This window comes from Furipterus horrens, unplaced genomic scaffold (assembly GCF_987537825.1).
Source record: "Furipterus horrens unplaced genomic scaffold, mFurHor1.1.pri manual_scaffold_5, whole genome shotgun sequence".
Taxonomy (NCBI): Eukaryota; Metazoa; Chordata; class Mammalia; order Chiroptera; family Furipteridae; genus Furipterus; species Furipterus horrens.
In genome coordinates this window covers 81,039,648-81,053,494 of record NW_028327175.1, presented here as the reverse complement: position 1 = coordinate 81,053,494, position 13,847 = coordinate 81,039,648, and the positions used below count along the sequence as shown (strand labels likewise).

Sequence of the window (13,847 nt, the reverse complement as noted above, 5' to 3'; positions counted from 1 at the left end):
CCACTGTTTTTCTTGAATGTATATGAAAATATTTACTCAAGCACCCGGTAAAGTGACTTTCTCCTTGATACTTGTTTGTTAAATGAAATTAAATGTGTAAACATTATTATATAGTGTGTGTAGGTGTGTATATATTAAGCCTGTTTGTGTTTTTGCAGTGAACATATAGTATATATCATTACTTTTACAGAATGGCAGTTAACACCCAAAGAGTCTTTGATTTGGATCCAGTAAGAATATTCATCCACTTGGGAAATGTCATTTAAACACAACCATGTCTTAAGGCTAAGTGACATGGTTAGAATACCACCAAAACAGGCACTCCATGAATTTAGGCTTTTATTTTAATTCTATTCTTAATTTATCTGGAACAACTTCTCTGGCAGTAGATTCCTCTGTCAAATGAGACGTTTGCAACAGATTATCTTAATGAAGTCTCCTGGGATTCTAACAATATATGATTCCCCCATTTTGTGGGTGTGTAGCTCATTCAAAATAATTCTAAATGAACAGCAACAAAGAGCACCATCTGTGGGATTCCACTGTGGTCTTGCTGACTCTAGGCTGATTAATCATTTCACACTGGGAAAAAGAAATAGAGATTGTGTTTGTGGTACTTGGCTGGCTGCGAGCACAGGTAAAGAACAGGTAAATAGCAACAGTGGTTCATTCTTTTAAAGCACATAGATTTTCTGAAATTACAAGCTGTGCAACATAAAGTAAAAAAAAAACAACTATTGGTGAGATTAAAATATCCTGTAAGTACCCCACATTTGGTCACAGGGAGCAATGCTAAACCGATTTTTAAAACGTTAGTTCACAAAAATTTATATAGTACAAACCAGCTGTATGTGCCATATAAATTGAGAAGTTTTTTACAAATGTTAAGTCATTCGATCCTGGAAAAAAACTCTAGGAGAAGGAGATATTATTACCCCCCTGTCTTATGGGAGGAAACCAAAGTACAAAGAGGCAAAATGACTGAGTCAAAATGACAGAGCAAGATTTGGACCAGAATGGTCTTGCTTTTAGAGTCTGGGTCACTACTCCCTGTGCTATGCAGCCTACTGAGCAACTGAGGTGGTAATGTCTCTCCTGGAAATAACTATCTAATAGCTGTTGCCCAAGAACAGCTATTAGTCATTGATTGTATTCATTAGAAAGCATTTCAGTGAGGTCTCCAGTAGCCACCTCTGTGGCAGAATATTAGCTCCCCCCCCCATTTTATTTTATTTTATTGTTATTCAATTACAGTTGTCCCAATTTTTCCCCATTGCTCTCCCATGCCCTGCCCTCCACTCCCACCATCATGAATATTATAGCTCCTTCTTAATTACCATTTTTTGTTTCACAAATGTAGCAAGGCTGGAAGACTAAATTTGTACCCAATTGTCTAAAGGCTGGTCAAAACAAATGATTAAAACATTGGACCTGTGAGAAATAGGTTGACTCAAGAATCTTCCATGAATTGATCACTTTGTAATGGAGTCTCTAGCAGGGGGAATTGGTATACAGACTGCTGTGGACAGCAGGTCCAGGGTGGTACCTGAGTTAGGAGCAAGGTGCTATACAAACTCAATAATGACTATTATTCCAGCTTGTTAAAGCCAAGTTTTATCCTAACCCCTGACCCCAAGAAAAGGATAAAGAAGAAAGGAAAAAAAGACACATATTCAATTCTTTAAAACTATAAAACAGCCTCGCCTTTTGTTATCGGTAAAATCTGTAATATCCTAAAATCGACAAGCTGCTTTTCGCTCTATACTTAGCCACCTCCCTTCAATACACTTCCTGAAGGAGTTCTGTGGCTGCCATATTTAGGGTCTCGCATCTCACTTTAATTTCCCGTTTCCCATCATAGTTCTGAGAGATACAGGTTCCTAGGCAGCAAGTAAAACGATTTAAAGTTAAATCCTTCCCCCAGGCTTAAGCCATTGCAACACAACTCAGTGGTGCTTACTGGAGGGGAAGAGGAAGTCCTAGGATTAAGTCAGTTTGTGTTCAAATAACTTAATTCAGTAAGAGAACTGTATGAATCCTAGGATGCACTCACCAGTGTGGGAATAACTCCTGACCCTGGTCTGTTTCTGCTTATTAGGCAATGTGATCTCTTAGATATTGAAAAAGATTGCCATTGTGCAAAAGGGGATTTCATTCACAGATTGTATTTTTAAAAGGCTTCCCAGCTCTTCTTAGGCAGTTGGTGTCAGCAATTGGAAGCCCCATCCACAACCCTACGATTGAGTGAGGCTTGATGGCAAGAACCCCTTTCATTTTGGCTTTATTATTATCCATTTTGTAAATTCTTTTTTCCCCTTTAATCTCTAAATTGCTAATTAACATAAACAGGCCTTGCCAGAAAAGGGCAATCCAAGAGCTTTCTGAGGAATTGCCAATGCATATTAATCAGCTGTTAATTTACAATTTATAATATACAGTTCCTACTTAAAAGTTTTGAGGGGATGCAGGGCAAGGAAAACCTGGAGTACCTCAAACCTGATACCAAAGGAATAGGCAATTCCATTCCAATAATGAGCCTGACCCACAGCACCTCCAATAAAATCAAACAAGTAATAAAGGAATGCAATGAAACTGCCTTGAAATTAAAAGGCAGGGCAATTCTGGCACCCTGCTAAAGTTTGAAGAACTTCCCAATTCAGCAATTTACAAAACAGTCTGCCCATTCTCCCCCTCACCACCCTTACTTATTCATTCTCTCATATCCCGCCCCCCTTTCCATAGCAAGAAAGGAAGTTTTCTTAGCCAACTGCCTTGCCCTCTCCTTTTATTTTCACATGAAAGAGCCTGTTTTTATTTTCATTTTTATCTATTGTACCTCCCCTAAAAATGGTAGCAAACAGATTTTAAAAAAGAAATTGGGAAAAATTGAAGTAAATCCTGACATAATTCCTTTCCCTTTTCCTTTCTTTTCTCCCCTCCCCCCTTTCTTTTAAATAATGAGGGGCCTGAAAGTCTGCATGGGAGCCTTGAGGTCTTGGTTTAAAGCTGTGGATAATTTTCCAGCCCCAGGACTTCCTGCATTTTAGAAAAAGTCAATGTTATTTCAAAGGAAAATGAGCTGTTTTGCTTTCCATCTCTAGCCCCCCATCTCCCCAGTTAAGTGTAGTTCTTTTCTTTTCTTTCTTCTGAATTCCAGACAAAAACGCCCTTGTACTCAGCTCAAACAGAAGGGGGTGTTTAAATATAGCCCCACACCTGAGCTGCCGATTCTGTTTCTCCCCTTCGGAGGGGAGATTGGCAGCAAGTCACAAAGACAACCAAATTCTCAGCAAAACAGGAAGGTGAACAGAAGCAAGGAATGTAAACTTTAGCTCAAATACATTTTAGACCTTAATCGACCATCCTTGTGTGAAGAAAAGAGTGGCTTCTGGAAATAATTTTACCTTTATCATCTTCCATCTTGTCAGTCACATCACCAAAGCCAGGGGCTGAGAGACAGAGATGAAGATTAGCTTTTTGTTAGCCCCACTGATGAACAGATGTGGCACACTGAATACCAAGTGTCTGGCACATGGATGTGAAGATACTGAAATGTGAACCCATCTGTGTTCCAGTTTCGGGGCCCATTTAACTTTCACAGTTCTCTATCCTGAACTACAATATACAGGTGTTATAGTTCTGATATGAAAGAGACTACAGGAAAGTTCATAATAGGTGTCCCATACAACAAGATGCCACCATATCAAAGGGTGCTGAACGTGATCCAGAGGTATCTCTTGCAGGCTGAACTCCATATTTCTTGCACGTGGATGTCTTGTTTTTTTTAATAGCTTGGCAATTGATTTATCTGTTTTGAATGAGAGATATGCTCATTCAGGAGAAAATAAAGTCTTGATTCTTACGTTTGACATTGTTTTTTTCTTTGTTTTTAGGGACCATATTTATACTGTTGATATAGACACATCATACACAGAAGAAATTTACTGTAGCAAAGTAAGTAGTTTGAAAATCATCCTTCTGAAATGAAGGACCTTTGGGTAGTTCTTAAAGAGAATTTGTATTTTAAATACATTGATTGAGCTGACGTGGCTAACAACAATTTAGAACACTGTGTGAAATCTTAATTTGGGGGTAAGTTAGAGCTTACTACATGTTCAGAAACAGTTATATATGTCATTTTATTCATCAAATACGTGAGCATATACACCTGAAATCTTACGTAATTTCTACATTCCTTCAATAAAATATTGCTGTGTCTGTCCAGGAAAATATCAGTTTTCATGTGTAAAACTTTGTCCCACAAATGTTTAAATGTTATGTTTCCATGTCTTGCAATATTAAGTTTGACCTGATTGTTGTGCCTCAGGAAATTGATCACTCTCCATTTCAGAAAGACATTAGACATGACCTAGGTTCCCCTGATATCTCCACATGGGGGTATTTTAGTTAATTAAATCTGCCATAGAAGTAGATAATCCCTCAACCTATGAATTTTCGTGGAGTGTAACCTGAATTAAATTTCTGTCCACCTAAAGTGAATGTCCTCTTTATTATTAAGGACATGAAAAGCCTGCTTCATGAAAATTGATTTATCAACTGAAAGTAAAGGGCATATATTTTATCAAAATGAGCATAATTGAACAGGTTAATTTGGATATTTTATGAGAAATTTCCAGTTATTTATTCTTCTTTTTCCTTAATCTTTATCTCAAAGAGAAGATCATTTTGTAGTTTAATGAATACACAGGAGTTCAAAATTAAATGAACATTTCCAACTTTAACCTTCTGTTGGTATGGTGAATTAATCATTGAGAAAGGGTGTGGAAAACTTTCAATAAATATGTTCAGCCTCTAGTCTCCCCAAGGGAACTCTTATTTCTAAAATCAAATGCAACAATCTCTGGGCTCTAATTGATTTCTTTTTTTTCATCTCTGCAGAAACTGACATGGAAATCTAGACAGGCTGATGTAGACACGTGCAGAATGAAGGGAAAACATAAGGTAGGCAATTTTCATTTCTCCTGCTGCTGCCACTCTGGGTTAAGGCTTTGACTGTTATCTCCAGCCATAGAGCATGATGTGGAATGGATCATGCTAGTCCCTTTTCCCCCAGTAATTGCTGTTTCCATCAACTTATTGAAGGCTTCAATTTGCAAAAATAGTCTGCTTTTAATGTGATGAAACACCACAGCAGCTGTTAGAGCTGCATCATGAACTACTCAGGGGCACTAGGGATTATGGACACAAAGCTGGCTGCCCTGACTGTTCTGAGTGCACTCTCAAGTAGCCCACCTCAGAGTCCAGGGCCCTCAGGGGCTCTGCAGAAGAGCTCAGCAAAGGCTGCTGCAGACATCCAGGGGTTTGTACCCTTGGTCACAGAACAACATAAAAAACCCCTTTAGCCCGGAGCATTGTACACCAAGAAACCCTATGGCATCTGGCATTAAAATTAATATGATGGGAGGTTGCCAATACCAGGCTTTCCTTTCTTTTGTGATGTAAACATGGGCTCTGTGCCATGTTTTTATGTCCTGTTCTAAAGGCAACTGTTGTCCTTGTCAATATTATCTCTTGGCAAACATCTGGAGAAGCTCGAACTTTGTTTAACAGAGAAGCTCCTCGGCCACCATCCTTTTAACCTGACTGTTGGCAAATCATGATACACGATGAAGAATGGGTTTATGGGTTTCTGTGTTGAACCAACTGGATACAAAATGGTCTATATTTTTCAGGATGAGTGTCACAACTTTATTAAAGTTATTCTAAAGAAAAACGATGATACTTTGTTTGTCTGTGGAACTAATGCCTTCAACCCTTCCTGCAGAAACTATAAGGTAAGTCTTTTGTCTGTTAGAACCACACATTCTGGAGGTTTTTCATCATGTACTGTGATTGTACCTGCAGCAGCCTAAGAGGGGTAATTCAACACCACCTGGGTCCCTCTCTCTTGTTCAACTTAATGTATTGCTCCACATGAGTGATCCTGAGCAAGCTTCTAAGCTTCCTGTTAGTTCAGAATTGATTGACACATCTTTAAAGAGCCTCGCTAGCTAGTTTCTGAGACTATTCTTTATTGTTCAGAACACCAGCATACTTACCACATATACCATGTGGATTTCCTCTCTCTTCCTTTCTTTTTCTCCCTCCCACCTCTCTGAGCACAAAAACACACTTACACATATTATGATTCCTATTTAAAAGGTGTCTCAAAAGCAGGCCACTGGAAACTGTAGACTTGCCTCTAGGTAAGATTTTCAGGAACACTTTGCTTACTTAACCATGGCCTTACCCCTTGGCCTTTATGCAAGGGAAAAAAATTAACTCTCAAAGCATTAATAAATCTAGTTAGTTCTGATGCTGCTAATAGAGGTGTAGCTGAAGAAGTGGGAGCTGCCAGCTCAAAAGCAGAGGAGACAGTGATCTGAGGCCTTGGCTCCACAGTTGCTAGCTCCTTGTCCCTTCTTCCCGCCACAGTCTTTCGTTTAGCAAACACGTATTGAGTTTCTCCCGTGGCCAGGCATTGAAGTTGTAAAGATGGGTAAGCGGTTTCCATCCTTAGGAAAGCCCGAAAGGAAGAGGAAACCACAATTCCATGGTATTGCTGCCATGGCAACATAATGCAGAGCACTATGGAAGTACAACAGAAAAGTAGTTAGCCTGAGATGAGGAAGGAGTTAGGGAAAGCTTCCAGAAAGAGATGATCCCTTTCTTCAAACGTTCCCCCCTGCTGTCCTCACACATGGAACACAAACACTTGCAGCCTAGAAGAAGCCCATAAGCTCTGTGAGTACAGGGACCACATTTGTGATTGCCCAGAACCTTACAGAGTGCCTCGAAACACAAGTTCAGTTAATTTTTGTGAGATAGTGAATGAGATAATGCCTAACCTTCGTCTTAAAGAGGAAGCAGAAGTTAGCCAAAGGAAGGAAGTAGGGCAATCCTGGTAATGGGAACAGACTGGGGTCAAACCAGTCTGTTGGGCTTGAGTATCTTCACTTGGTTCTGCAGTGCTGGACTATGAAGTGACAAGTGATAACAAAAAAGAAACTGGAGAGGAGGGTGGCCCCATGGGTGGAAGGAAGAGAACAGATTCAGGAAATGCTTAAGTGACAAAAATCAGTAGGACTCAATAACTGATAGAAGGCACAGCGTAACGAGAGGGAGGAGTTAGAATGACCACTAGGCTATCTCTTGGCTTAGCAGACAGAAGGAGCTGCCACCAGCTTAGACAGGGGATCGTGGAAGAGCTTTGGGGTTGAGCAGGGTCCTGAGATGATGGGGGTTCAGTTCTGTGCATCATGAGCACGCACTGCACTGTGGATGCAATGCCTATGGGCCTTTAATAGAGCTGTCTAACAAGAGGAGGGACGGCTAGGCCTTGATTTAGGGAGAGACGTAGGGAGAACTCAATTTGGGTTTCACCAGCATAAAGTAAAACCCTGAGGTGTAAAGAATGAGAAAAGATAGCAGAACCGGAGGGGTCACCAGCCTTTGCTATGACAGTTTTAAGAGACCCTTTGCCCTAGCGGCAACATTGAAGGGAAGGCCTGTTTTACCTGAATGCTCATCTTCAATCTTAGGATTGGAAATGGGCACCAGTCAGGCCAGGATTGGGGTGAGGAAAGTGAGGCACTTGCCTCAGCGGCAAAATGTAAGGGTACCAAAGAAATTCAGTCATCAAGATAAATGATATTTTAATGCAATATTTCTAAAAACCTAAATCAATGCAAAATACTATCATAAAACATAAAAATTTTAAGTAATGACAAGATTTATACAGTTTATAATAAAAGCAGCCAAACATATACTCTAGCCAATAACACCATACAGCTGAAGTTTTGACTTGAATTCTACCACTTAATATTCCAGTGCCGTTTGTCATTGTTTAGGACTCATTAAGATAAATGCTTCTAACAAATCCCAGTGAATTCCCTAGCTGGAAAGCTATCTTTTGTGACAAATTGCAGGTTTTGTTGGCACTGAGATACCAGACCGCGAGTGATCTCGCTCATTCTTCCCGCACATGTTCCATCCCCTGGATGCCTCCCCTACCTTCCCCTCTCACTTGTTCTGGCCTCACCTGCTGAGACATGTTCTAGGAGCATGAGCTGCTCAGAAACCAGACAAGGTGTTCTTCCTGGGCAGTCCCCATCTATATGCCTAGCACAGTGAATGGTCATGAGAACCTTTGACATTACTCAGAAAAGCATTCTTGTAGACTCTGGGCAAAGCAGAACTTTGCTGATGACATGGGACATGTCATATTTGGCTTCATACAGAATGGACAGCCTCTCTCTTAAGCACTATTTGTCAACAAACCAGTACCAGAGATTCAAAGCAAAAACAATGACCATAATGCAGAAGCATCAAATGGGTTAGACAGACTTGAAGCAGAAAGGTGAAAAATTTTTGGCCTCTGACTCTGCTCCTTGCCCTTATTTATACAGTTTTCATAACAAAAGAAGGCTGAATGTATTGGAAATATTATGGCCCAAATAAGATTATCTGGGGAAGAATTCTGAAGGCTACCCACTATAAATCTAAAGCTACACTGCATACCTTTTTCCTCCTGTTCTCTAAGCCTCTTGAACTTTTGCAAAATCAGGCTGGCTCTGTAGTATAATTATCTGTGCCCTATGGTGATTTCATTTCCCAGCGGCTGCTGTCAAGTCTGAGACTTGGTGACTAATGCATAGATTAGTTCTTATTTCATGAAAACAGGATTTCACCATGACATTGTTTTGTCTCTGCCCCTTCCATACTCACAAACCAATACACTAATTCTTCACTGCTTCCTGCCTTTGACTAGCTACAGCTATGGCCACTGTTTTAGAAGTAGGTACATTTAAAAAATATCTTCCCCTTGTATATTGTTTCCCCATTGCCAGGATTACAGAGTGTGCTGCTTGGGAGAAGAGCATTTCTGTTGCATCACTGTGTCCTAAGCATCACTTCTGAATATCTGCCAGATCCATAGATGGCAAAGTCTGTCACAATTCTATGGGACGGTTTTGTTGGAATACAATATCCAAAACAGACTTTCATAAAAATGTGCTGGGAGAAAAGTGTGCATTTGTTTTAAAGGGTGTCTGACTTGAACATCTTTCCCTAAAAATATATGATTTTAACACAACTGTTTTGTGATTCTCAGCTACACTTTAAACAAATAGGATGGCTTCAGTAGGGGCCATCTCAAAATGGTTACAGATGGAAAAGGCCTGTCATATCTCTGAAATGGTTTCTGGAGGGCTAGAGCAAAAAACACCACTGACTGGACAGCACTAAGGACGGCTCAGTAAGAACCTCACTCTTTCCTTCCGGACAGTGACTCGAAGCCCCTTGATTTAGTGACAAAAGCCTTTCCATGGATCCGTCCTCAGCAGCAGTGCTATTGTAGGTTTTATCTTCTTTCAGTTTTCATATCTGTAGTCAAACCATGCAACTGCCAGGTGATACACAAATACCCTAGAACTATAAAGAAGACTGAATCACAGAAGGGTATAAAAACATTAATGATGTGGAAGGGATCCTTTATGGACTCTATGATTCTGAGATTTAAATGCAAGGAAGATCCCGTGGTGTAAGGAAGAAGACCATGAGGCAGAAGGCTGACTAATGTTAGTGGCTGACCAACAGAGGTTCATTTCCTGCTCACATCACAGTTGAGTATTGGTCAGTGACAGAGGTTTGGTTCTATCAGTTTATTCAGGAGCCCAAGCTCCATCCTGTTCATACCTCTGCCATCTCCTAGGGTCTTGAAATTATCCACTGGATCCCTGGCATAAAGAGGGGAATGTGGAAGGAGAACAAGAGTAGAAGACCCAGGAAGGTTTTTAGGGGCAAGAGCTAGAGGTGGTGCAGAAGAGCTTTACACTCACATTCCATTGGCCAGAGCTCAGCCACATGATCACAACTAACCACAAGGGATGATGGTAAATGTAGTTTAGTGTTATATGAGGAAAGAGAAATGGAACTTGGTGAATAGCTAGCCAGGCTTTGGCACACCTGCAAACGCCTGCAGGGCCAGGCAGGTAACGTAGGACTGAAGCAAGCAGGATGTTGATACATTCTGTGGGCGAAGGGGCCTTGGTACTAGACACCACATGCTTATTGAAGAAAATGGCAAGGGCGTCCATTACTCAGCAATAGCTTGCTGCTTCCACTTGGGTAAGAAGGGCCTGAATTGACTTTCCCACCTCTTCAAAAGAAGCAAGAAATCCAGGTTTTCATGTGCAAACTCCGTTTTAAAATAGGGCTCAGTTTCTTTCCCTTTCCTTCCATTCTTCCTTCCTTCGTTCCCTCTTTGTCTTTTTTTTAAAAAACATACTAAGATGGCCACACAAAACTCACTGGCAAGCCAGTAATAACCACTAGCATACATGAACAGGGCGTGGGCTGGGCACTAGAAGACAGAAGTCAAATAGCAGCCCCACTCCTCACTGGCCCTGACCAGTGTGAGCCCTCGGTTTCTGGACCACTTTCTTAACTACATGATCTGAGGCTGGGACATGTTTCTGAAGTAGGTACAAAAGGTCACCTGGGCTCTGCTTGCATCCATTTTTTGCACCTTTGCTGATCCCATACTATTCTACCAGGTAACCCAAGGAAGAATCCAGTGTCTTCTCCTGGGATTTAATCCACAAAGGCAGGACTCCTCAGGCAAAACCAAACCAAAAACTGAGGTCATTCTCTGTAGAGTTCATGACTCCACAGATAATTTGAGGAGAGTGAAGGAGGGAGGCAAATAAGTTTTCCTGGTAAATGCCTCAGAAATTCCTTTTCCAAGAAGACACTTATTTCTAGAGCATTTTAGAAGAATGACTGAATTCTTCTAAATGACTGAATTTCAGGCTCTTCGAGCTATAGAACCTTGACCAAGGGACTTAATCTCTCTTAACCTCAGTTTCCTCATTTGAAACCAATAGACTTATGTTAGAGGGTATTTCAGGATCATCTGCACCATGAATATGAATTACTTAGCACACTAAGTGCTTTGCAAATATTAGTTATTACTACTGTGAGTTGTTGTTCCTAATGAAGTCCATTATTTCGTTTAGATGGATACTTTGGAACCTTTCGGGGATGAATTTAGTGGGATGGCCAGATGCCCTTATGATGCCAAACATGCCAACATCGCTCTGTTTGCAGGTAAATGATCTGATTTCTTCTCATTGCATTTGCTTTTGCATGTTCTGCTTGTTGCTGTGAAGCTGCTCGGAAGGATTCGCATTCACAGTCGCACTTTATTCCTCTGGTGAATACTGTCATTAAGAATGTCTTTTCCATTTGAAATCAGTATAAAAATTGTACTTTTGCTTCTTAAACGAAGTCTTTGCCACACTTACCCATGCTTTTATGCCTTCAGAAAAGGCTAACAGCTTTGCACTAAACATGTGACATATTGGTTAGGGCCCCTTTGGGCTCAAATAAGATTGATTATTTAAAGGTTGGTTTGATTCAACGACCCATCAATATCATCCAGGATGCAGGTCTTTTTCATTTCTCTGCTCATTTTCATTTCCTTCTGAGAGAGACTAGCTGCTCTCACAGTCAGAGGATGCCTGCCAAGCCCAATTAGGGCTACATATCTTCTTGTCCACGTAGAGAAGGGAGAAGGAAAGAGACAAAAAGAAGTTTCTGGAAGCTCTGTCAGAGCAGTGAGGCAAGTTTCCAGCAAACTCCTTCTCAAATATCACTGACCTGATTGGGTTATATGCCTATGTCTGATAGGAAGGTTGTAGTGGCCAAGGGGACGGTGCTGGTCAGCTGAGGTTGGCCCACAGTCCCCATCCTCACACCTTCATTGCATTGCAAAGGGTATAAAGCAGCAGCAAATAAGCCATCATTTCTGGATTGAGATTTTTGTGGATGAGTGTGTATATTTTAATTAGAAATTTGTTTAGGAATTCATTGCCAGCTGTGTATGCGGAGGTGGGTGTAGGGAAAAGAGCTGGTATAATAGTGATTGTTATAGCATGTCATAAAGCAGTTAGCTATAAATTCCATTATAAAAGCTAAAAACTGGCACATTCTAACTGGATGAGGAGCTTTAAGCCTTTGATTATGAAACAAGATTAGCTCTTTGGACCTCATCTTCAGTGACATCCATTTGTGGTCCTAAGTTTGTAGTCACAGAATGTAAAAACAGCTTGTACCAAGTTAAGTCAAGTTTCCTTTGCTTCCCCTGCCAAAGTTAGAACACAGTACTAATGGAAAACAGCACTGTAGGAAATACAAAGTCTAGTAAACCTATGTCACCATGGGCAGAAGCAAGCCCGACAGAAGGAGATGCTTGAGTGTACTCCCAAATGTATCTGCAAAAAGGACATGACACAATGCTCCATCAATCTCAACACATGGGAAGTTCAAGCAGACGACCGCCTAGCCTGGAGGCTCGCGGTCAGGCAAGGTACGTCACGCGCAGAGGCTGCGCGCAACGAGGAGGCGGTCCAGAAAAGATCGAGGCGGAAGCAGCGTCAGCAGCAGCAACAACGGCCATCTGCCTTCACCTGTAACAAGTGTGGCAGGGATTGTCACTCCCGAGTCGGACTGCACAGCCATTCTCGGCGGTGCAGATAGACTCTCAAGAAGCTACGCCATCGTCTCTCGAGACGGACGGCTGCCGACGACGATAACTTCCTCTGTAGCACATTTCTGACACTTGAAACTGCATTAGTTGGTACCATGGAGGATGTGGGCTGCAGTGGACAATTGAAATTTACCTGTAAACTAAAAAGAGGACTTGTAGCATGAATAGAAAAGGAAAAATGGGCAAAGTATTTTCTAAAGCCACCAGTTTTCCAGGAGCTATATAAAACAAGCCACATGAAACAATTCTATGACTGCCCCTCCACTTCTCCATCAGGTATACTGAATAGGTGTTCACGGGAATGTTTGAAACCTCACACAAGCTTAGCCCTTATTAATAGAAGATCCTTGCTGCAACTGAATGAGTATCATATTATCAAGAATGCCAGAAGAGTGCTCTGTTTTACAAGTAAAATTTCTGGAGAGATACCCAGTGTTGAATGTAAACAAGAGTCCTGGAGAGTGGTCAGGAGAAATAAACACACACCCCCACTTTCCCCCAGCACCCCCGCTCCCCAGTTATACATCTGTATGACCTGGGGCTATGACTCTATAACAAAAGTTGTGATTTTTGTAGATATGTTTATCACAGAAAGGTTTGTCGTCTGCAGTTCCATTCCAACCCAAACAGTCAACACTTACTAATATATATGACTGTTAATAATGCAGGTATTAAGACAGCTCTAAATTGACCCTGAACCAATTTCAGTTCTTTTAAAACCAAAGGCAGACATTAAGAACTTTGCTTAGGTATGTCTGGATAAGCTTTTTATCAACCATTATGCCTTCCCACAAGGGGAAGAGCTTAAAGAATTCTATATTGTATGTATATAAGCCATTGTGACATATAATTAATGAAGATATGTAATCCATTAAAAATGAACCGAGGAAGTAATTTTTTTAGTTTGAATGTAATTATTGTTTCTGTTTCACCTATGTAGATCTTGTTATCCTAGAACATCCCATTTAATTATTTGTGTGCAGATAGTTTGCTAATCCAGGAAAAGAATCAAAATTTTTAGGGATTAATATTTAGTCTAATTCAGTCTCTTTTGCTTTGCATGTACCCTCAAGCCTCTCTCCCACAAAGCATGAATTCATAAAGAGAGCCAAGTTTGAATCAGTATCACCCCTTCCCCCCTTTTCCTTTGCTTTGACATCCTGTATGTCAGAATGTTTTCAAGTTTATGACTTCAAAAACACTTAAGTAAATATTTCTTATTTAGCTAGATTGGCAGGGTTTAGTGGCTCTAGTGACTTAGGTAAAGAGGAGCAGTGACTTTCAGGATATAAGGAGC

At 40.8% G+C, this 13,847-nt stretch overlaps 1 protein-coding gene across 3 annotated transcripts in view; it reads left to right on the top strand.

The window, feature by feature from the left end:
* Positions 1-13,847, top strand: part of SEMA6A (semaphorin 6A) — a 123,618-nt gene that overhangs the window by 68,336 nt on the left and 41,435 nt on the right. For all 3 annotated transcript variants that reach the window (XM_090276610.1, XM_090276608.1, XM_090276609.1), the window contains exons 4-7: positions 3,894-3,954; positions 4,900-4,962; positions 5,694-5,795; positions 11,019-11,109. In XM_090276610.1, the coding sequence (XP_090132736.1) occupies positions 3,894-3,954; positions 4,900-4,962; positions 5,694-5,795; positions 11,019-11,109 (317 nt within the window). The remainder of the gene's footprint in view (positions 1-3,893; positions 3,955-4,899; positions 4,963-5,693; positions 5,796-11,018; positions 11,110-13,847) is intronic.